The following is a 25,210-nucleotide window of genomic DNA, read 5'->3' as shown; positions in this document are numbered from 1 at the left end:
CGCCTCCACTCTGCACCTCCCCGCCAGCCTCCCTTGCCCCGTGGCCAGCAATTCGGCCTCTCTTCTGCAACCGGTTGAGCTTTCTGAGACACAAATCTCATCACCTGGCTTAAAACCTGTCAGGGGCCCCCACCGCCCAAAGGGAAAATACAAATTACTTCCTACGGTCATAAATTAAGGGCAACTCCTATAGATCAGAGATCTGTTAGGTGCTAGGTCCTCTTCTTATTTGTATTATTTGTATGTCACGAATCCCTTGAAAAGCCCTGCAGGATATACACTGCTGTCATTTATGATTTCAGTCCGACACAGGGGCCCACAGAGCTCAGGAGCCCGCAGATGCAGTAACACATATTCTACCATTCCTGGTCTTTGGGAGGGGGGTAGCTGGGACCTGCCCTCGAGCAGGCTACCCCAGAGAACTCTGCCGGCCATGTCTTCCTTCTCGTGCCCTCCCGCCTCGCTCCTGTGCCCACGCCCCCTCCAGGAACCTGAGAGTGGTGGCTCCAGGACAGAGGTGGGTTTAGGCTCCTGAGCGAGGCCCAGGCCGCTTGCCCTGCCTGGAACACCTCCCCTCCCTGGACAGTCTGGGAAGGCCTTCTCTCAGGGAGACTTGGGCCCTCTGGAAGGCCTCTGCCAGGCCCTCTCCCTTCTGTTGTTCGTCAAAAACACCTGGTGAAGGAGAGACCAGGTCTCAGCGGGGATCCTTCCTGTCTTCCACACAGCGAGGCCGGATTAGTGGACAAGTCCTAGGAAGGAAATTGCTTCCCTTCTTTAGAGGTTCTCTTTCCTCTTCTGTCAGATCATCTCCAACGTCTTGTACGTACAAAATAAGCACGCGCTGGGGTGTCATGTACAACACGATGGCTATGGTTCTAAGAGAGTAACTCCTAAAAGGTCTCATCACAGGGAAAAGAAACTGGGGGGGGGGGGGGGGTACCTAAGTAAGCGGATGAATGTTAATTAAACTTATTATAATCACTTGACAATACATACAAATGCCAAATCCTTACGCTATATGATAGACACCTTCCTTAAACTTATACAGTGTCCGTCAACTATATCTCAACAAAACTGGGAGAAAACAGAGTTTCATACAGCTTTAAAGGCCGTATGACTTCAGGAGAAATTCCCCTTAACAGCACGCAAGAAAACTGCCCTGCCCCCTACTCTCATCCCAAGCATTTCCTCCAATTGTTGATAAAGTAAGAAGAAGCTTTACTAACTTTATTGCCTCATACTTTAACCTGCTGTCCAATGTAACTTATTAAAAACTATCATTTATATAAGCTGAATAAAATATGTACAATCAAATCTACCTCCTTGTTCAGAAACATCTTCTCCTTCCCTGTGGCCCTTCCTGTCTTCCTTTTACTGGTCTTTACAGGGTGGTGGTGAAGAGCACTTATTTTGAAGTCCGTTCTGGCTGGAAACCATTCTGGCTTCACCACTAGGTAGTGTTTGCGCAGTCTTGGCTAAGGATAAGTTAGTTACCTTGTCTCTCTAAATTGATTCTCTTATCTCCGAAATGGAGATAAAACCTACCTTACAGAGCCATTACAAAGAAAAACATGAGATGATATGTTAACGCAATGAGAACAGTACCTGAACCAGAACTCATGCTCCATAAATGACAACTGTTGTTATACATTAAGTTACAGATCTTCCTTGACTTACAGTGGGGCCAAGTCCCAATAAATCCATCAGACGTTGAAAATACCATATACTGAATGTGCATTTTAAGACACCTCACCTACCAAACATCAGAGCTCAGCCCAGCCTATCCTAACCATACTCAGACCACTCACTTTAGCTTATAGTACAGTTTCTACTGAATGTGTATCTCTTTCACACCGTCGTAAAGTCAAAAAAATCATCGGGCTGGGGACCGTCTGTGAAACCAGGTCATGAAGCTCCCCTGAGCAGGTCCCCTTTGGAAGACTAACCAGCGTGTGAGACTCTGGAGGAAATGCTACAGGGTAGAATAGACAAGGGGGCAGTTTTCTTGAATGCTTTTTAGGGGAATTTCTCCTGAAGTCGAAGTCTGTCTGTTTGTTTTCATCAGACCATATATTCTGCCATTCCTGGTCTTTGTTTTCAGATGGCTGCTCCTGGCAGTTTAATGAAAATACCTTAATGAAACATTTACTATGTGCCAGACATTGTGTTAAACCCTTCACAGGCACAACCTCAATTATTTCTTACATCAGCCCCGTAAACTGGGTATCGCTGTTCTCATTGTAAGGTAAAGAAAATGGAGGCTCAGAGAAGTAAAGTATAAATGCAGAGTAACACCTAGGGGATCGTGAAGCTGGGTTCAAACCTGGTAAGTGGCTTCAAGGGCACTGCGGAGAAATGTAGTCATACACAACACCATGCACTAGCGATAAATGCCTCTGGGGTTGAAGGCACACGAAGATGAAAAGCATCTTACGAGGAGAAGAATAACATCAGTTCACTTCCCTATTGAACGGTAAGCTCAAGGAATCAAACTCCAATCTGAATGACTCCTTGAAGAATGACCTTCAATAAAAATGATCCTAAAATACTTGAAGTAAAATGAAAACCCTACAGCTACTTTTTGTACGCTTCGCTTGTCCCCCATGCATTCAGAAGACTGTGGCCTGAGGGAACAGAGTAGCTTGAGTGTCGCCTGGGGGACGGGGTGAAAGCCACTGGTTGGAGATGAAATCATTCCACAATTAAGAGCGGCTAAGAGGGACTTTACTCTGGGAAGGCATCAGATGGCATTAGGTCCTTCTACTGGGTCCTTTTTCTTACCATGGGTGCCGAGCGGCTTGCTCACAAGTGTATCTTTTATTTGGATCTTTCTCCATCAGATTCCGAATGAAATCTTTTGCTGTTCAAAAAGAAAGCACAAGGGGTGGAATCAGTCTGTGGCTTGTGATGTGACAATCTGATGCCACCAGGCCTTCAGGAACATTGTGTGGCACATGAAAAACAGACCAGCCCCTCCCATGCCCCCCAACCCTCTTGGGTACCTGGACATGGGAGGCAGGCGGGAATCAGTGTTTGGGGGAAAGGGAAGCCAAGACTTGGCACTCTTAAAGGGTGACACTGCGAACGAGGAGGCAGCCAAGCCAGGCGTCGGACCCAGCCTTCCCAAGTCAAAGCCCTTCTCTTTGGCAGCTGGTGACATCTTTGGTTCAGACATCAAACGTCTTTGTTATCATATGCCTCTCCCTGAGCTCATTGCTGCCAAGAGAGCTGCTTTGTTGACGTCCTCTCTGTGTTTCAGACATCACTGATTCAACAAAATCCCCAAGGCCTCTACCAAGGCCACCAGGTCCTGGGCAGGCCCTGCGGATCCACAGCCCTCAAGGAGCCCCCTCGCGGCCCACTTAGCCGATCACGATGAACATGCAATTTTGCTGAGGAATAAAGCAGGTGTTTCCAGTTAGGAGGAAATAACTCAAATAATAAAACGCGGTATCTGAACAGCTCACCGGTAAGTGCAGGGCTCTGCCCTATTTATTATTTCATTTAATCCTTGCACCACCCACTTTGGTAGGGAGGAGTATTATTATCATCCTGACCTCCTCAGGAAGACACTGAGGCTCGAGAGATTCGTCAGTTTACGTGAGCCTTGGTTTTGGTCTTTATCCCTGAGGAGGAAATGGTGAACGGCTCTGGGAACGTTTCAGTGTGGCACAGGAGCTGAGACGTGGGCTCTGGCGTGAGGGCTTGGGTTCAAATCCCAGATCTGCCACTTACTAGCTGTGTGGTTTCAGTCAAGGCATTTCACCTTCTGGGGCCTCAGTTAATTCACCTGTCACGTGGGGATAATAGTAACACCTATCGGATAGGTTGTCTTGAGGACCAAGTAAGCTAGCACATGGGCACAATAAGCACTCAATAAACGTTAGCTGACACTGGTTCAGTCCTGGAGCGCCCAGATCAGGGCACGGCTAAGAGTGGTGGAGGAGTCAGTCCCGTCCCTCAATCTGGCTCGGGTCAGACGTCCCCAGCCTATCTTCCACGTGGCAAGTCAAGTCCAAGTACGAAGCTAAGGAAACGTCCTTGGGAGCCTCAGGACCGCTCCGAACCCCCCAGGCCTGTCACAGTCAGGTGGTCTGGACGTAGGGTCCCAGGGGCCACCCATGGGGAGCGGAGATACCTACCAGAGTCAGAGATGTCGTCCCAATAGGGCGAGTCAAACTCATATTCCGCCTTGAGGATCTGCTCAAAGAGCTTGGAGTCATTTTCATCGTAAAAGGGAGGGTAGCCGCAGAGCCTGGAAGACAAGACAGTGTAAGGATCTGTAGTGGCTGCACATCCACGGCGGCGGCCGGACATTCTGCACGGAAGGAAGAGCCATTTCCACCCAAACTGAGAAAACCTGCTGTGTGTATGTTACAAGTACCATGTGAGCAAAGAAATCACACATTCTATGGGCAGAGGCGGCACAGAGCTAAAACTGATTTGATACGTGGCAAAGAGGTGATGATCTAAAGTAAACACGCACGCAAGTCCACCTTTCCATGTTATTAACCAGAGCCCCGTATACTCCCAAACCAACCCCCAAACCTTCTGTGTGCAAGTGCTTCTCATCTTATCGTCTGTAATACTATCCCCAGCAGATGATGGGTTGGTAACCAATTTGCCACAAGTTCCCCTAAAATGCACATTACCAACCTACCATGCCCAAACTGGGTATTTGGAAGGTCACAGTTTGGGCCATTAATATACAACAAATATAAAAGCAGAAGTCGGCACAAATCATAATGCTATCACCCCTCTTCCTCCGAACCCTTTCAAAATTGATCTTTACAAGATTATATTAGGGTGTTGGTGCAAGCCACATACAGTTCTGGAGGTACCAACAGTCAGCTGACCAACCTAACAGGAGTGAAAATGTTTCTTAGATGCTCCAAATACCATTCATCCCATAAGACCATGGGTTCTCAGGCAGTCCTGCTTTCTGCTCTGATGTGCATTACCAGGCCATGATGCATTTTCTGGACCAAGATTTCCTCATTTGAACATGAGGAGGTCAGACTAGAAATTCCTAATGTTCTTCCTGGCTTTAAGATGCTGTGGCTCTATGATCCCCCCGTTTCAACTTGTTTGCATGGCTAGGACACCTAGGGAAGGATCCAGTACATGCTTGAGACCCACATGGGGCAGGGGCAGGCTCTGGTCGGGACTGGACATCCAGGAAGGGGTAAGATAGAGCCTGGAGCTGCAAGGGATGGGCAGAGCAGGAGGCAGGGCTGGATTCTAGAAGTCCCGGACACAGAGTCGCATGGCTGGTTCTGGGCCCACGTCAGCCTGGCGGGTGACAGCTGCAGTGGGAGTTCTGCCCCCAGACGAGCCCTGAACCTCCCCACATAGCTGAACTTTGTTCAAAACACGGCTCCAGCATAGAGATCCATTTAATGAGAACAAATGAACAGGAATCAACAGGCCTGTGAGGGATTAGGCTGTCGGCAAAGAAGAAACTTAATAAAGGTTCAAAACGCTGGGTTGGTACATTCATTTTCAGCTGCTCGGGCTGTGACACAGGGTGTCACCGGTCACGCTACCCAGGGGGAAGGCTGATGACATTTTTAAAGGCTGTGAGACGTTTTGTGGGCCGATAAGTTTCAAACTCATCTATCCCCACAAGGTTGATTTAGGGGCTAAGTGCCTGGAAAATTTCATTTTTAAAGATTTGCTGCTTTTGGCAAAATGAGTAAGAACCAGGGTTCTGAAACCACGGAGCACATATTTCACTGCCCAGGAAATGCTGGAGCCGCGAGATGGATATGTAAATGTTTCCCATAATGAGGATTTGGGCTAAATGAAATGTGCATAGTAGGAAAAACAGAGCAAAATGTTAGTTCGTCTTGGAAAATAACTGAATTTTAGATATGATAGGTTTTTGTTTATTAACAGCTGAGTGTGTTTTACTTTACAGTTTGGCTTTCTTTCCAAGGGGAAAAAAAAAAACCTTTAAGAAAATTCCAGGAAAGATTTATTCTTCTTATGCCAATTTTGTTAATGTATATCCCAATTTCTTGTATTTCTTCTGGTGTTTAAGCTCTTTTGGACGGGGGATAGAATACCGCTTATGTGGGTATACTGAGGATGTAAGGAAAGGACGCAGATCTAGCTTGGAGATGAAGTTAACATGAAGAAAGAGGATTTTAAAATAAGGATTGTAAAGGAAGAGAAGGACAAATAGAAGTTGTCGAATCTTCCTCAGATCTAGAAATTTCACAGAGCTCCCGGGCCAGGCTATTTCATTAGTAGGTTTGTGTGGAGGGTCCAAATAGGAGAACAAACAACTCTGAGTGGTTTATCTCCATATACAAGAACACTGACTTCTGCAGTCTAGACCTACTGGCAAGTGGAATCTTTGTGTTCTTATTTTATATATCATACCATTTAAATAATGTACAAGTTATCTCACCATGCATAGTCAAAGACGATAAAGCCATTCCCAATGTTCTAGACCTAAAAGTCTGTGGTTCAGAATGAACATCTGGGGCACCTGCGTGGTTCAGTCCATTAAGAGTCCAACTCTTGGGGGCGCCTGGGTGGCGCAGTCGGTTAAGCGTCCGACTTCGGCCAGGTCACGATCTCGCGGTCCGTGAGTTCGAGCCCCGCGTCGGGCTCTGGGCTGATGGCTCGGAGCCTGGAGCCTGTTTCCGATTCTGTATCTCCCTCTCTCTCTGCCCCTCCCCCGTTCATGCTCTGTCTCTCTCTGTCCCAAAAATAAATAAACGTTGAAAAAAAAATTAAAAAAAAAAAAAGTCCAACTCTTGGTTTCAGCTCAGGTCATGATCTCATGGCTCCTGGGATCGAGCCCCACATTGGGTTCTACACTGACAGCACAGAGACTGCTTGGGATTTTCTCTCTCCCTCCCTCTCTTTCTGGCCCTTTCCTGCTCACTCATGCCCTCTCTCTCTCCCTCTCTCTCTCTCAAAATAAAAATAAATAAATAAATAAACTGAAAAAAGAAAAAAAATGGGAATGACATCTAAACTTACCAACCCAACGATTGATGGTCATGCCCAATTATAGGCAACACACATTTCCGGGGCTCATCGATTTCCTCCATCCCAGCCTCAGGACGGTCATCCAAGGGGAACCCTTAATGTCTTCAGTCTTTCTTACTATGCCGTCTTGTCTACCTGTGGCACATTCATGCAAATGTACTGCTAGATTCTACTTTAGTCTTGACCGAGCACTTGTTTTAGGTAAAAAATGCCTCTAAGAGCTTTGCTGTATGATCTCATTCGAACTTCAACTCCCCCAGGAGGTGTGGGCCCCTAACACCTCTGTTCACCCTTTAGAGCCACTTTCCACTCTGCTTTGTGCCCTGGGAGGCTGACCTGTATGGATACTTGAACGAGGGGTGAACTCTGACATCCGATAGGAGGTGGCCAATGGGGCCTCCAGGGGAGATGGTGAAGGAAGGGGGGAGTCAGGGATGGGATATGTGTTGGCCTGGCTGCTCTCATCCAACACTCAGGCTGGCTACACCTGCTGACTGAGGGCCACTGCTCCCTCTCAGGGAGCAGACTCTACCAGGCACTCCGCCTCAGATTCTGGAAACTGTTCCCCATCTCCCTTCGCCACCTTGGATCTAGGGGTGTTTACGTCTCAGTCGCTAAGAAGCCTGGGGTCACAGTCCCTTGCACAATTGTCATTTTAAAGGCAAAGAAGCTAATATGCAGCAAAGTCAGGACTTGAGGCCTATCCATCTGATTCCAGCTTTGTGTTCTTAAATATTTTGCTTTTTCACTCAAGGGAAAAGAACTGAGAATTGAACCTTATGCTGCAGCCTTGACTTTGAATCCTCTCTGTAGGTCATTTAGTTTGCCCACCTGCCTCTTCATCTGCAAGTAGAACCCAGTGATTGACCCTACCTTTCCACCCCCCTTTCCTATGCTCTGGGTCTTGTGTGCTAAGGTGTTCAGAGTTGGTTCCCCACTGGGCACTTTTTATTTCTGGACCAAGGTAAAGGCATGTACTTTACCTGGGCTACCCTCCCCCTTCACTTGCCTCTGGTACACCCTTGAAGACCAGTGGAGCTATTACTAGGAAGACCTAGCCCCTTTCTGCCAGGTGGGGTAGGTGCTCTGCTCTGTGCCCCAGTGACAGTGGGCAACACCCCCAGTGACACTTCCTACACTGCACACTGCCCTGACCTGTCCTGAAGGTGGGACCATGTCTTAAGTCTCACTCTTGTCTTTGGATTCCCAGTGGCCAGCCCCGGGTCCACTCATAGCAGATGCCGAGTAAATGCTTGGATGAACAAATGTGCTCTGGAAGAAGAGGCTGCACCGTTGGCTGTTGAGCCCCCTGGCTGGGCTTTGAAACAGAGATAAGAATCTAAGATGTAGGACAGCCCCCCACGCCCCCAGCCCAGAGAGTCCTCGAAGATCCCACCTACCCTGACTCCTGTCTCCTTTACCTTCCCCTGCGGGAGGCAGTATGCTCTGCATCATTGACAGACATTCCAGAAGAACTCAGTGTGCAAGGCCCGGTGTTGGGAGCAACCTGGACTGTCTTTGTAGAGAGAATGCAATGTGGTTTGGTTGACCTAAAATGCCCCTGTTGGGCGTGGACACAGCTCATCGGGGAGAAGATTTTCCATGAAGGAGAAGGCTTTTAGCATAAACGAATGTGAAAATCGGCGATGCCCAACCATGGCTGATTCGGCAGTGCACAATTTTTCTTGGAAACCGAAATCCTGTAATAGCTTGAGAGCTCCTGCTGAGAGGCCCTGTGGGTTTAATGGGGTAATCATGTTACATATATGGTCCTCTTGATTGTCTGCCCTTGGCCATGTATCTGTGTCCCTCTGCAAATGGGTGCTTGCTTAAAAGGACTCCCATGCAATAATCAGTTGCTACCTCTTTACCCTTTTGTGTAATTTTATTTCCAAAATTCACCTCAACATATTGGGGGGAAACAGTATGGAGGTTCCTCAAAAAATTAAAAAATGGGACAACCATATTATCTAGCAACACGTCTCCTGGATATATTCCCAAAGGAAATGAAGTCAGTACCTTGAAGAGTGATATACGTTCTCATGTTCACTGCAGTGTTACTCACAAGAGTCAAGACATGGAAATGACCCCAGTGCCCACTGACAGATAATGGATAAAGACATTGTGGCATATGTATAAAATGATATATTTTCAAGCCAAAAAATAAGGTGATCCTGTCATTTGCAACAACATGAATGAAATTGGAGGACATGATGCTAAGTGAAATAAGCCAGGCACAGAAATTTTAAAAACCTGCCTGACCACACCTATACAGGGAATCTAAGAAAGTCAAATACGCAGAAGCACAGAATGGTGGCTGCCAGGGGTCAGGGGGGAGTGGTGAGGGAAATGGGGAGATGGTGGTCAAAGGTCAAAATCACAGATCTGTAGGGCAAGTAAGTTAGAGATTAAGGTACAGTGTGAAAGCAATAGTTAACACAGCACTGAATACTGGACATTGGTTAAGAGAGTAGATCTCAGGTACTCTCATCACAAGAAAACATGGTAACATGTCAGAATATATGTTAACTAGCTTGACTAGCAATCATTTCACTACGTATAGTAAATCATCGTGTTTCATACCTTAAATATATACAATTTCTACTGAAAAAAGAGAAAGGATCAGCCACGTTTAACATAAGGCAGTGACTTTTTTTTTTTAAATTTTTTTTTTCAACGTTTATTTATTTTTTGGGACAGACAGAGACAGAGCATGAACGGGGGAGGGGCAGAGAGAGAGAGAGACACACACAGAATCGGAAACAGGCTCCAGGCTCTGAGCCATCAGCCCAGAGCCTGACGCGGGGCTCGAACTCACGGACCGCAAGATCGTGACCTGGCTGAAGTCGGACGCTTAACCGACTGTGCCACCCAGGCGCCCCAAGCAGTGACTTTGAAAAAGGTCACTTCTTGAAGCTTAAAAGAAAACTTAACATGAGATCTACTCTTTTAACAAGCTGTAAGTGTAGAGTCAAGTACTGTTGACTACAGGCACGATGTCGCACAGATCTCCCGAGTTTACTCATTTTATGTAACCGAAACGTTACATCCATTGCTTCCCCATTTCTCCCTCCTTCCAGCCCCTGTCAGTCACCATTCCACTCTTTGATTCTATGAATTTGATTATTTCAGACACTTCATGTGAGTAGAATCACGCAGTATTTCTCTTGCTGTGACTGACTTCATTTCACTTCGTGTAATGTCCTAAAGGTTTATCTGTGTTGTCGCATATTGCAGAATTTCCATCTTTCAAAAGGCTGAATAATATTCCATGTCTACATATTCTACATTGCTTTAAAAATGTTTTTAATGTTTATTTATTTTTGAGAGAGAGAGAGACAGAGTGCAAGTGGGGGAGGGGCAGAGAGCGAGGGAGCCACAGTCCGAAGCAGCCTCCAGGCTCCAAGCTGTCAGCATAGAGCCCAATGCGGGGCTTGAACTCATTAACGGTGAGATCATGACCTGGGCCGAAGTCAGACGCTTCACCAACTGAGCCACCCAGGCGCCCCTACATTTTCTTTATCCAGTCATCTATTGATGGACATTGACACTGTCGCCATGTCTTCACTCCTGTGAATTATGCTGCAGTGAACATGAGAGAGCTAATAACTCTTTGAGATCCTAATTTCAATTCTTTTGGATATACACCCAGAAGTGGGATTGCTAACTTTCTGAGGAACCTCCATTCTGTTTTCCACGGTGGCTGCGCCATTTTGCATTCCCACCAACAGTACATGAGGGTTCCCTTTTCTCCACAGTCCCACCAACACTTTCTCTTGTTTTTTTCTTTTGTTTTTTCCTCCAAAGAAGAGACACACATGGCTGACAGGTACTCACCATTTCTAATCATCAGGGAAATGCAAATCAAAACCACAATGAGATATCACCTCACACCTGTCAGGGTGGCTATCATCAGGCAGCGACTTCCACAAAGTATTTCCATGTGGACGTTATCGTAATTCACTGTCAGTTTTAATCAGCCAACATACACATACTCACTTAGCGTCTTACGTATACCGAGCACTCATGCATTCATCAAATACTGATTTTGGACCTACTGCATACCAGGTCCTGGGTTTGGTACTGGAGATAGGATGATACATAAGAACACGGGCATCGTCTCCAAACTCTTCTGGGGAGGCAGAAGCAGCAGATGTCTACGCTTTATCTCAGAGGATGAGCAGGAGTTTTACAGGAGACACAGGGGCTACTGGTGGGGGTGGCTAACCGGGAATAAAGACGTGGGGACAGAAAAGAATCGTGCGTTCCAAAGCCTCGGAGCAGTTTGCTGCTGCTGCAGTGTGAAATGGAAGCCCACGGGCAGTGGGAGATGAAGCTGGCAGAATGCACAGTGGCCAGACCCCATGCTGCTGGGCTCCCCCACTAAGGCAGGTAGGCTATGGGAAGTCCCCCCAAAAGGCCCAGCCACAGGAGCCACAAGGGCAAGTGGCTTTGCAGCTGGAGTGGGGTGGATTTGAGGCAGGAAGACAAGTTGGTATTTAGGCAAAGGAAAAGCAGGAGGGCGCAGGCAGTGGAGTTCGATCAGTGGGGCAGGTAGATTCCAAAAGGAGTTGAGAGAGAGGATTGGGGGGTCTGGAGTCTGGGACTGTGGCCCGTGCAGGCCAGCATGATGCCCAGCCCTGCAACAGGATGCCTGGAGCTGCTGTGTGGACCGTGACGGTGGCAAAGAGTGCAAGGGAGGGGAGCAGGCCCGGGAGGCAGCCCGACACCAGTGCACCCCGGGTCTCACCTCCGTTTGGGATGAAGACGAAGAGGCTAGCAAGAGGGAGGCTGACGGTGTGGACGTGGAGAGAGAAGCAGAGATGCTGGGAGGGAAGGACCAGCCCAGGAGGCGGGGCTGCCTTCCCTGAGTACCCCCCTCGGATCCCTCACTGAGGACAGCGGATAAAAAACCACCCATCAGGTCCTCCTGTGAGTGTCCCCAAATACTGACTGGGCATCGGCCGTGTCCTAGGCCTGGGGATATAGTGTACAAGGAGACGGTGAGTCCTACTCTCATGATGTTTACATTCTATTTGGAGGATGGGGGAAAGAGACACTCAACACTAAGCTTCCAAATAAACAGGAAATTTTAAAAAGAAACAGGATGTATAAAAATAGACAGGAAAGATAATGGGAAGGTTTGCAAGCATTCCTTTTCATACCCTGTTCCCTGTGCCAGGAATGCTCTTCTTCCTGTGTGCACTGTTGTGGCTCCTCCTTTCTCCCAGAGCTTTGTGTGTATGGCCTTATTCCGTGATCTCTCTCCTGACCCCCACCCTGGCCAGGCAGAACCCTTCCTCTGAGCTCCCCAGCCTCTAAGATACAGTCATCATGGTGCACATATGGGTTGATATCTGTGTCCCACCATCTCCTCCGTTAGACTCTGAGCTCCCCGAGGGAGGTGACAGTGCCTCATTCACTTTTGTGATCCCAGTACCCAGCCCAGTATGTGTTCCACAAAAATCTGCCAGATGAATGAGCCCATAAACACCTCCCGATGTTTCTGGGACTACCACCCCATGCACTCAACCCCTCTCTGAACACTCGCCATTCTTCCTACTCTACTTCAATCCCGTCTCTTTCTTGGGTCCTCTCAAAGAATTTCGAAAGGATCTCTTCGTGGCTATTGCATGTGTCTTACCACCTTGATTGTGAGTTCTTAGAGGACAGAAGACTTTGTCATATATTGTATTTCCTTTGTATGTTTCATTAGCATTCAGTAACAATCAGTACCTATTTGTTGGCTGATTATTCTTTGATAAGTGGGAAATATTTACATGAAAAATGCTTGTGCATGTTTGTGTGCACAGTGGCACACACTCCAGTTGACTTACAAAGTAGTGTTGATCATCCTGAAATGGATGAATAGTTTCCGGAGAAAATAATTCAACTAAACTTTCTCAAGTGTTACAATTTTTCAGTCATTTTTGCAGTGAAACCTCCTAATGCCCAGTAGCATCTTCAAAGCAGACTGGAATAAGCACAACTAATCATCAACAACCATTTAGCTCACATTTATCCTGTGCCCTGAAGGTTTCCTCCATGTAATGTCTCCCAGGTCTGTCTGCCCTCCAACCAGCAAATGCCCATAAGAGGATATAACCCGTAGACTATACCCCCTGCTTATTCCCAGTATGAATCCTCAAACCAGAAGCTGAAATGTATGCCTGGAGAAGTACTTTATATAGTAGGGGGATTGGCACAGAATCAAATTTTATTCTGGGGTCCAGCAGTCATCGCCTGGCCTAGTGCCTCAGTTAGGAGCCTGGGAAAGTGGGCCCCAGTGGGAGAGGTGGTCTCAACCACAGCAAGTGGCAGGCCCGGGCATCTATCTGCCCAGGGCTCTTGTTTAGAGAAACAAAAGCAACTTCAGTCCAATTCTACGGAGATTTATGGAGCACCAATGTTTGAGCCAAACGCTGATCACATGGTCGTGAAGACCAGCCCTGTTCCTGTTCCTCAGAGTTCAGAGTCCGGCCATATGTGAGTGAGACAAGTAGGGCCCTGACTCCTCTATAGAAGAGGGACTTCGTTGTGTGTGTCCTGTAAACTTAAAATCAATGGCCACTATGTGTTGAGTATTTACTGTGTACCCGACACTAGGCTATGCAATTTACACGTTCTGTCTCATTTCTGAGCCATGTGTACTTAGGACGTAAGCATGTTCATCTTCCATTTCCAGGTGAGGAAATGCATGTGAGATTAGACAACTTTCTCACACCTAAGGGGCAGAACAGAATTTTAACTTTATTCATCCAATTCCAGAGCCAAGTCATCTTAACCTTTAATAGGAGCCCTACAGCTGGATAGGTCACGGCAAAGACAAGGAAATGCCACACATGTCCTCTTCCTAAACCTGTCTCTGAAGTCAGGGTGCTGTGTTTTTGTACATAATGAAACAGAGCCAGAAACAAGGCTATATGACCTGCCAAAGAGATAAAGAACAGCTCCGAGTCCTTGCACTCAGAAAATCAACACCTACCCTTCTACCCAGCCTGCTTTCTGGAAAGACAGAAGGAGGGGAACAGCTGGGACTATTATGGCCTGTCCGTGGGAGACAGGAATTGGAGAAAAATGAACCTGAGTCTATATTGAACCGGATTCCAATATGATCATGTCCAGTAGCCTCGTTGAGTGCTTTGCTCCCACATGGAGCCTAGAAAGGAAGTAAAGTTTAGAAACCCTTCTGTCAAGACATCATGGAGCCCAGCAGGACTGGGAAAGAGTTCAGGCATCCCTCACTGACCCAGAGCAGGTGGGAAATCAAATAACATACATAAGTGAATTTTCTAAGCACTTGAAATGTGCTTAAGTGCCAAAACTTATTTTCAATATTTTATGCAAAAAGCATTTGGGGTGCAACAGTCCATACTGACAATCGAATTGTCACCAGAAAATAGCAACCCAGAATTTGCTGTTTAGTTTAACTGGATAAAAGGGCTCTGAAGGAGAATGGAGACGTGACTTTTCAAGGAAAGGTTGGTATTGTCCTCTGAGAGCCGACCACCATTCGCTTTGTTTTCAGAGAGGTTTCATGGTGTAGTTTCCTCAGCCTGGGATTTAGAGAAACAAAGACACAGATTTCAGGGGCACCTGGGTGGCTCAGTCGGTTAAGCGTCCGACTTCAGCTCAGGTCATGATCTCGTGGTTTGTGGGTTCCGGCCCTGTGTCGGGCTCTGTGCTGACAGCTCAGAGCCTGGAGCCTGCTTCTGATTATGTGTCTCCCTCTCTCTCCATCCCTCCCCTTCTTGCACTCGGTCTGTCTCTCTCTCTCAAAAATAAATTAAAAAAAAAAACATTAAAAAAAAAAAAGGACACAAAATCCAATCTTGGCTCCAACAAGTACTGGTCGAGTGACCTTGGGAAAATGACATATCCTCTCTGAGGCTCGGTTTCTTCTGTGAAATGAGAATAATAACACCCACCTTATAGAGAGAAATAACATGTATAGCACATACTATATAATAATATGCATTATACACAAACACACACAAAGATGGATAGACAGATGGATGCAGAGACATGAAGGTAACAGGTATACCACCGGAAAGTGCTGTCACACACAGTGATCACTAAATGTAGGCTCCCTCTCCTTTATCCTGTCTTGTCTTTTCCATCCCACCAATGCTCTGTAATCCCTTTCAGGCTCCTTCAGCTGAAGCACTGACGTGGATCGCTGCTCACCACCAGGAAGAACAATGGGGCGGGGGGAGGAGGGCTGGGGGCAGAGGAGCAGACGCGGCCCGAGGGACTCAGTCCAGTGGCCTCAACGTGAAAATGAAGCGACATACCTTTAAACTTTGTGCAAAGTCTCAGAATCATCCACGAAGGCCCATCCCTTCTGACCTAAACTATAAAGCTTGCTACAGAAAAGGAGGAAGAGCCATGATCGAATTCTGGTCATAACTTCGTGCCCTGTGTGGTGAAGATAAGGGTAGAGTGTACCAGAGATCAGGTTTTCACTCTGCTCTTTGTATCCCACTATTTCCAAGCATTTAGCCCGGGAGCCCTCAATTCCAGGAAGAGCTCAAGATTTCCAGAGAACATTTACGCAAAGGTATTATTTGTGAAGAAGAATATTTTGATGGAGTTAGGCCAAGGCGTCAAAACAACAAACCCCTATGTATATTATTGCAAACTAGGTAAGCCACATAAGGTCAACCCAGGCCCAAAGAGTCTCTGGAAAACATTCACAAAACCAATCAAATCTGGGTATCCTCCATTGGAAACCAGAGTCTGTCTCATATGCAATAACTCTGGTAAGCCCCTGTTTGCCTTTTTGTCTCGGCACTTGGTGTGTATTTATGAATGTCTGGGTCCGGTGCTAAGGAATCTGAGTTTTATTCATCTTACTCTGGGTAATATAACTTTCATAAAATAAAGCAAAGCTTTTTAAGCTGATAAACCTCTTGTACTTAGCTGCAAGGCCCACTTAGTGAACAAAACAGGTTTCAGCGTATCATGCGGATTTACAAAACAGAATGACCAATGAGGCCTGAATCATTACAGAGATGTACTCCAATGATTTCAGCGACCATATGTTTGACCATGCACACTCCAGAACTTTCTCCTCACAAATTTGGAAGAGATCAGGCTGGAGAAAGCAGGAATGGTTTCACGTATTAAAACCATGTGCAGGCTGACTTCAGCAAAACACTGTTGATGAAAATGTAACAGACAAGTGTCCCATGTCATCCCTGGAGATTTGGATAAGGCCTTGAAAGCTGAGAATGTGTAAGCAGATCAGGGAAAGATCTAGGGGAGAAAGGAAACACATTTCTTGGACAGTTTATATACAACTGGGGCTGAAGATTGGGAGCCGCCGGGAAGGGTAGGGGGAAGGAGATTCAGCACTTCTCCAAGCATGAGAAGAGAGTAGCATACTCCATTTGGAGTAAAAGAGTTTGTAAAGGAGCGGACCAGACAATGCAGCATCCACAGCTGTTGGATCGTGATCCACAGTGCCGCTTCCAAGTGTATCACTTTTTGATTCTTGCGTTAGCCACATGGACAGCACCTTGAGGCTGTCTGGGGGACGGACACAGAGGCACTGAGCCCCCTGCTGCAGGTGAAACACAGCCAAAGGAAGCCCAGACAAAGCCACTTTGCACTCCGCTCGTGCTGACCACGGAAGGGAGGGCAGGCGGGGAGGAAGATGAGCAGGGAGAGCTTCAAACAGCCAGGACTGTTGTGTTAGGAAAAACCCAGCGAAACTTCCAGCAGCTAAAATTAGTTCTCACGAGTAATGGATTTCATCCCGAAGCTCTGAGGGGTGCAGACATCCAGTCTGGAGGTGATTAACACCAGCGCTAACTGATGATTCTGAACCCGGGCGGATTTCCAATTCGACTTTTGCATCTTGACTTTTTTTTTTTTTTGGTTGCAGGGCTCTTGCTTGCTCCCTCTCGGCTTGTTTCCTTCCTTTTCTCTCTCCCGTTCTGATGGGCATGCAGTTACGATTCTGCAGGTGAAAAGCAGACCAGCTGCTGCACCTGGGAAGTGTGTCGGTACAGCCACGCCATGGGCTGTCCACTTGTCCCCTGGCCTCTGCTTACTCGCGTACGAAGCGCTGCTGAGAATGCCTAGCCGGCAAGCCCTCGCAGCACAGCAAGGGGATCAGAGGGCTGAAGACGGTCCCCGGGTGCTGTCTCGCCAACGCATAGTGCGCTGTTCGGTGCAGAGTCACGGGCTTTGGCGTGTCCTTCCGTGGGTCCCCTTGCCACCTCCACGAGCGTTTCCTCACTTGCTCGTGGAAATCAGGGACTCTCCCCTTCTCACTTTCATCATCTGCACCTCCTGGTCACAAACCCAGCTCAGAGTAAGTGGTCCAAACCTACGACTTGCTCCTACACCCCCCATGCACTTTCTATAGCTTTACGCTATAGCTGTGTGCCGCCTCCTTCCTGCCTCTGGGCTGCTGTGCTACGTTCCAGATGGTAAACATGGTAAAACATAATAAGGGCCTATTTTGAGTCTTCCGTTTGCTCAGTATGGTGATAGGTGAGTTAAAAATCCTGATTCAGGGGCGCCTGGGTGGCTCACTCGGTTAAACATCCAACTCGTGGTTTTGGCTCAGGTCGTGATCTCATGGTTCCCGAGTTTGAGCCCCCCACCGGGCTCCGTGCTGACAGTGTAGAGCCTGCTTGGGATTCTCTCTCTCTCCCTCTCTCTCTCTCTGCCCCTCCCCCACTTGTACACTCACTCTCTTTCTCTCTCTCAAAATAAATAAACTTGGAAAAAATCCTGATAATTCAAAGATTCTATTTTCCCCATCATCAAGTTTTAGACATCAGAAGGTCAAAGCTGGATCACATCTTTCAAGTTCTATTTCAAAAATTATGTTTCAGACTGAACAGTACATCTTCTCTCCAACACAGTAAGCACATCGTTATCTTCAGATAATTGGTCTTGAAGGATAAACCATCAATCTCTGCATGATGGCCCTGCCAATATTTGAAGACAGTCTGTCCAAAGCCAGATCACCATCACCTTGTGGAGACTTCCTCAAGGCCAGGACAGGGTTTACAGCTCTGCCCTGGGAGCTCTTGCCTCTCATTTCAGTGACAGCCACCAAGACTGGATTTTAACTGATCTGTTTACTGTCTGTCCCCTCCAGCAGACAGTGAGCACCCCCAAGTCCCAGTTGGTAATGAATCCATCTCTGCAACCCCGTCGTATTGCCTGACACATATTCCGCTCAATAAATGTTAGTTAAGTGAATGCATGTCAATCCTCTGCCTTCTGTTCTCCAGGAGAAATATCCTGAAGTGTTAAATGACAGTTTCCAGGAGAGGATACTGATGATGCTGACGTGAACAGAAGAGAGCGGAGGAAGTGAAATGTTTTTCCATCTGGCCTGAAGCCCTGCCATTGAGTGTAAAGGTGATATAGGTGAGACATTCCCTACGAGCTTCTCCCTGAGGTGTCCTTTCTACCCCAGGGCCTTTGCGAGACAAAGACATTAGTGGATTCCACCTTCCCTGAAATGACTGGCAGGAAGTTGCTCCCCCTCCCCCAAGTAAAGTGCAGAATTTCTTGACCTCGATTGCGCTGCTTGTAAAATTTCCTCCATCACCTCCGTGCATACCCCTCCACCCACTTTCTGAAACCAGACAATATTTGTTTGGCTATTTCCTAAGGGTTGAGAAGTGAACCAACCATCAACAGACAACCAATAAAGTCTCTCCCCAGAAGCAGCAGGGAGAGGGTCACAGGCCCACAACAAAGCAGGAATATGGTCAAGCAGTACTTGTGTCTGAGACTAAAGGTAACCAAAAGGCATTTAGCCACATACAGGATCCACTCAGTGTAGACTATGGACGGGAGATGAAGCACCTTTCTGGAAATCCTTGGAAAGCACCATAGTGAAATGCAGTCAGTGAAATAAAGTCAGTAAGCCTGAGAATTATGACAACCAAAGCCTGCTCAAACACCGATAATAATGCCTGAATGATAGAAAATAGAGAAGGCTGGAGGCTGATCTTTAGGGCAGGAGGGAGGAGAGGGAGGCGTAAGCCCTGGCCAGTCTGTGGCCACTCTGACCAGCCACCAGGGACAGCTGTGTCACAGAGGGACAGAAATACCCTTGGATATAGAGAAGAACCCTGGAGAGGACTCTAGGCTTTATGAAAACACGTAAGGCCATCCAGCTTTAGGCTCTGATTCCTTGTTTGTAAAGGCAACTTCTGCTTTTAATCTGCTTTCTCATGGAGCATTTCCTCTTGCGGGGAGAACATGCTAGTTTGATGACATGTGTATCCAATTACCCTGCAGGGCACGGATCTCATGATTTAGTAAACTGACACTCCAGGGTTTTTTTTTTTTTTTTTTTTTTTTTTTTAAATCTCTTTTGAGTCTGGCTAGTGTGAACCAATTCACTGGGACTGTCTGAGCAAGACGAATAAATAGATTAATTTAGTTCCTGAACTTCGAAAGCCAAAGTGCAGCCCATGGGCCCAAGGCAGCCTAAACAAGGCAATGTGTCTCCTCCCACAAAGTTTATGAATATAACAAGATGATTGCTGCCTGCTGGCAATGCCAGTTAATTATTCTTATTAGTGCTAACACTTTTCATACTAATGGTAGTAACCACCATCATAATGCCCCATGCTTGGCTCTTTCCCTGGGGCTGAGTAATTACACCACATTCTCTCCTACTGGAGCTTGGGTTCCGGCTCTCTCCCTGGGACATGTGTATCCACAAAGCCGCATCTGTCAATGGTTTAAAATGATGATGACTACCTTGACAAGGAACATTCTTTGTCTCCAAAAATGGACCTACCATACAGATTAGGCACTCTTATCACCACTCTTTACAAAGCCAATTACACTGAGTACCAGCTGGCCGATAGATATTTATGTGACTTCGTTTTAAAGACTGAACCATGGAGGAGGCCAGTCAAAAAGTAAGGGGATTACTGTAAGTATTTTGCCTGGAGTTTCTGCTAGGCAGAGAGGTCAAAGGCCACAACAAGGGTCGGGGCCCTCCCCACCCACAGCAGACCCACCCTAACCCTCTGGCCTTCCCAAACGCTCTCATGCCAAACTCCGTAAGGCCTTGCTCGATTCTTAGACTGACACACATCCACTGTGTTTCTCCATAGCACAGAGCATGCTGTATCCCTGAGCATAAGTGAGGCAAGCCATCATTAACTCATCTCCTTGAAATTTCGAGAAAGAAAGGCAGTGTGCACATGATGGCAAAATTCAGTCTTGTCAATGAAATGCGGATTCTCATCTCCAGTAGGCACATTTATTTCCTTGGAACTTGCGGGATCTTGGCTGACCACACCTCCAGGCTGGACACCGACATGCCCACCAGCGTGTGCCTCACATTCTCCTCATTCTTCTCAGTAGCTTAAGTGATGCAGGCAAAGATGTTTTTCCTAAGTCCAGATCCCTAGAGGGACTCCTGATAAGGACCCATTAAATGTGTTTTTAAAAATGAGTATCCCTCATAGGAAAAAATATTTCTCCTTCCAACATGATGGATAACATAGAAATGAGTGCAGAGATCAAAAGAGAAGGAATACATCAAGTATCTGCACTGACAAAATACAGAATGTCTGCATGCAGAGGGGACGTTTGGTACATGGCCGGTCACAGCTGCTTTTGTTGTGATCTGATTTCTCAGTGTGACAGGTTTAGCAAATGAAAATAACGCTGCACTTCAAAAAACTGCAGAGGCTAACCTTTTTCCATTATAGGTGATATGAAGAACAGGGGTTCAGCACAGACCCCCGCGGGACAGCTGCCTTCCCCTGTGTGCTGCCTGTGCGTCACGACCCGCTCAACAGCCTTGCTCACTGGTCTCCAGACGGAAGATGAAAGCAGGGAGTCGGGGTGCAGTAGGAAGGTCAAAAGTCCCAACATGGGTAGGGGCCCTCCCCACCTACGGCAGACCCACCCTAACCCTCCAGCCGGTCAGCAGGAAGTAGCAAGAGTCTGAGACTGAGATCCAGGAGTTCTAACTTCTAACCCTAGTTCAACCTGGAGCCAGCCTTGCACCAGGAACCCCAACCAAGGCCAGGGGCCTTTTACTGAGTATTTTCATCAGCGCTCGAATGTGCCTCAGGCAACCTTAATCCTGTGCCTGCAAGCATCCCTCTCCCCTCTCTGAAATGCTAGTCTTATCCAGCCTCCTAGACATACCTGGCATGGTGCCTCCTCCTTCCCGAACACCCCTGTCCCCACTGGTGGCTTCAGCCCAGGAATTCCTACAGCTGCACACAAGCCCCTCCGCGTGTCACTTAATCTACTTTATGAATCTTCTTGTCCCACCATATACACTGTTGATATTCTCATGGGAGGCAACATGCTTTTGTCATCTTGGCATCTTTAGCACCTAACAGTGCCTGGAATAGAAAAGGTACTCAAGAAATGCTAGTTGTTGGCACTAATAATGATAAATTTGAAGTGAGTGGTTCTCCAAGCATAGCCATATTATGTAGAAAAATTTTATCTAGAATGTGGCCTATCAGCCATAAAGATCTGAACATCTTGGAAGGTATAAGAGAGAGGCTCACAGTCTCCATTTATTCTCTGCTTGAGACTCTCAGAGCTCTGGAAGGCACCAAGGAAAACAGGCACCCTAGCTGCCATTTTGAAATATGACACAGCTGATAAATCAACCGGAGACTAATCCCTGGAGCAAAACTAGTGGTGATCAGGTGACCATCAAGTTTGAGCTTATCAATTTATACTTAAAATAGAAATAAAGAAATATAGTATTGCTTTACTTAATACTATATTTAACCCAGGCAAGTATTGTATTGTATACTGTAATTATAAGGCTTTGGATATACTACATTCAAACCATACCCAGATATATATGCCAAGCATCTCTATCCCAGACTTCTGACCTCCACATGTGCCTACACAATTGCATGGATATCTCAAAGTTTATCTCAAGTTTAACATGCCCCAAATGAAATTCTTGATCTCACTGATCCCCCTAGACTTGCTCATTCACCACCCTCTATTCTTTTTTCTTAGCCATCTACACGAATGCTTATGCCAAAAACTTGGGTTTACACCTGAAACTTCTCTCTCCTTTAACCCCATATCCAAAATACACCTGCCACTCGATCACCATCACTGCCTCCCTGGTGGAAGCAACTGTCACTGCTCACCTGACAAAGCCTCCCAACAGTCACCACCCTCCACTCCTGCTTTGTCTAACCCCCGTTCACAGAGTAGCTGGAATAATACTTGAGTGAAAATCAGATCAGTTCATATCTTTGGCCAAAATCCTTCTTTGGCTTCCCACTACATTTGTTAAACCTAAACTTTCTGCCACGTCTCTCCTTCCCCAGGCTCTTGCATATAACTTTCTGATATCCTGTCTTGATATCATACTCTAACCATGTTGCACTTAAAAAAAATTTTTTTTTAACATTTATTTATTTTTGAGAGAGAGACAGACAGACAGACAGACAAAGGGCGAGCAGGGAAGAGGCAGAGAGAGAGGGAGACACAGAATCCGAAGCAGGCTCCAGGCTTTGGGCTGTCAGCACCGCGCCCGGTGCAGGGTTCGATCCCATGAACCGTGAGATCATGACCTAACCCAAGTCATACATTTAACCAACTGAGCCACCTGGGTGCCCCCTTGCTGTCCTTCCTGGTGTTCTCCTACCTATTGGGCCATGGCAGACGTGTTCTTTACCTACTGCAAATCCATTTCCTGCTTTCCTCTTCACCAGCAGAGGTCACCTGCTTCATTTGGCCAACCAGCGATAATCCCATCTTGTCTGCCAGGGACTCCTTTAGAAACGAGCATGGGAGGCACTTCTGGCCAATCAGACATGAGGGAAAGTTGCCTGAGGGGCTTCTGGGGAAGATATTCTAGCTCTTCCAGGAACGTGGGGATAAACATCACCTCTTCTTCCACCAGTCAATGCTGTGTCTGTCCAAGATGCCCAACGCTGCGGTGGCCATCTTGTTTGGTTGTGGGGGGCGGGGGGCGGGGCGGTCGCAAGGAAAGATTAACGTACCGAGGATGGTGAAGACCAGTACCATCCCAGATGGATACCATCTGGGAGTGACATTCTGACCTAGGCAGTCTTGTGGCTCCCCTAGATCCACACTTGTTATTATGTGAGGTATGACTTGTTTTCTTGTTTTAAATGCTTAAGCCAGAATTTTCTGTTACTTGCAGCTGAAAGCCTCCTCTGTGCATGCTATTCACTCTGCCTGGAACACTTTCTCCTCACTCTATCTGCTGAACACTCACACATCATTTAGGTTTTGTTTTAAGGCCCCTTTTTCAAAGAAGTCCTCCTCAGCCATTTACCCCAGTGGAAACGAGGCAACCTCTGTTCCACTTTACTAGGGCACCTCATGCTCTTCCTTTAAGGCACTCTGCACATTTTTAAATGTGTTGCACATGTTGCACATGTTTAAATGTTCGTTTATGAGGTTTCTCTGAATGCCTGTCTCTTCCATGAGACTGAGAGCCAGCTTCACAAACCCAGGGACTGTGTATGTTTTGTTTAACGCTCATTCCCAGGATCTAGCATAGTGACAGGTGCATGGTACGTACTCAGTAAACATTTGCAGAAAGAAAGAAATAAACACAAGCTGGATGTCTCAGGGAAAGAAACATCCTGTCTTCTCTCACCGACATGGCCACGTCTGCATGTGAAGGGCATGTGGCGTAGCAGAAAGAGCTGGACTGGAAGTCAGAGCTGGGCTTGGGTTCAAACGTCAATTCTGACACCAAGTTATATTATTTAGTGTCCTTGAACTGAAGTTTCATCTTCTCTCAGTGGGTTTAATAATAACTACATCTATCTTGTAGGATTGCAGGGAGGTGACGGGAGATAAAACCTGTGAGAATATTTACATCCTTGCACTGTTACACAGATGTTTGATGTAATATATATGTGTGTATATAATATATACGTGTACATATAATATAGATATATACGTATTTATTATATATACATCATTGATATTATAAAGTAGGTACTATGTCCATCCCGAAATGTCCATGTTTGGAGGAGATTCTGCTGTAAGAATTGTATCAAGCACAACACAACCAAATCATTTACTATGGACTGAATAGCATCCCCCTCAAATTCGTATGTTGAAGCCCTAACCCCCCCACTGTGATGGTGTTTGAAAACGGGGCCTTTGAGAGGTAATTAGGTTGGGATGAGGTCATGAGGATGGGGCCTCCACAATGGGATTAGTGCCTTTATGAGAAGAGACAGGAGACACGAGAGAGCTTGAACATTCCCCTTCTGCCTTGTGAGGACACAATAGGAAGGTGGCAACCTAGGCAGAAAGAAGGTCCTCACCAGGAACTGAATCAGCAGGCACCTAGATCTTGGACTTCCCAGCCTTCTCAACTGTGAGAAATGAATGTCTGCCTATTAAGTCACCCAGTCCATAGTGTTTTGTTATAGCAGCCAGAGCTGTCTGAGACACCAATGCCCATCCCAGTAAAGCTGTATGTACCTCCTTCTAGCTGTGCAGATATCCTACCCCGATGCCAAGACTTGAGGGAAACCATTATACATACAAAGGGAATCTATAGACATTAGTGTAGACCAGATGGGTCAAGATTCAGAAGAAGTGTGAAGGCACAAACAAGCAGAAGCCCAGATGAAGGGACACTTGTGCCTAGCCCCAGATTTCTCGAGATGACGCCAGCTTTGGTCCTCTGCAGGAAGAACAGTGGCCCATCATTCATTTCTTCTCAGCTTTCATGTCAAGTTTATCAAGGCATGACCTCTGATGTGAATTTCAGCTGAGAGTTTAGGGGGCCAGAGTAAATAACACACGGCCTGTGTCTGATATCTACCTACGCAGGAAGCCCCTTAATGAGGTATGCTAAAGTGTGTGGTGTGTGTGTGTGTGTGTGTGTGTGTGTGTGAATTTATTAGGGGACAGGGTCCAGAGCTTCCACCAGATTCTCAAAAGGGTCTGTAACTCCCCCCAACACACACACTAAAAAGGATGAAACTACTATAGAAGATGGTCAAGATGCTTTACAAGTAAAACCACTACGTAAATGTGACGTTAGTTTTATAGCTCAGATGAATCTGCCCTTTACCTATTTCCATAAGTGGGAGTCCTACGGGCCAAGGATATCAGAATGGATAAATCCTGTGATAATGGCAGGAATCTACAGGAGCTGTCAACTAAATCCACATTAAATTACAAAAGCTGCCCGGTTGAATGCATGCTGTAGAAAGAC

At 46.7% G+C, this 25,210-nt stretch overlaps 1 protein-coding gene across 3 annotated transcripts in view; it reads right to left on the bottom strand.

Annotated features, from left to right (window-relative positions):
• Positions 1-25,210, bottom strand: part of CAMK1D (calcium/calmodulin dependent protein kinase ID) — a 425,521-nt gene that overhangs the window by 10,004 nt on the left and 390,307 nt on the right. For all 3 annotated transcript variants that reach the window (XM_030323251.1, XM_030323252.1, XM_030323250.1), the window contains 2 exons: positions 4,143-4,255; positions 2,782-2,860 (listed from right to left, as the gene is read on the bottom strand). In XM_030323251.1, coding sequence (XP_030179111.1) covers positions 2,782-2,860; positions 4,143-4,255 — 192 coding nt within the window. The remainder of the gene's footprint in view (positions 1-2,781; positions 2,861-4,142; positions 4,256-25,210) is intronic.

The sequence above is a fragment of the Lynx canadensis genome, chromosome B4, assembly GCF_007474595.2.
Source record: "Lynx canadensis isolate LIC74 chromosome B4, mLynCan4.pri.v2, whole genome shotgun sequence".
NCBI classification, from domain to species: Eukaryota; Metazoa; Chordata; class Mammalia; order Carnivora; family Felidae; genus Lynx; species Lynx canadensis.
The sequence above is the reverse complement of the archived record's forward strand: the minus strand, read 5'-3'. Positions and strand labels throughout refer to the sequence as shown.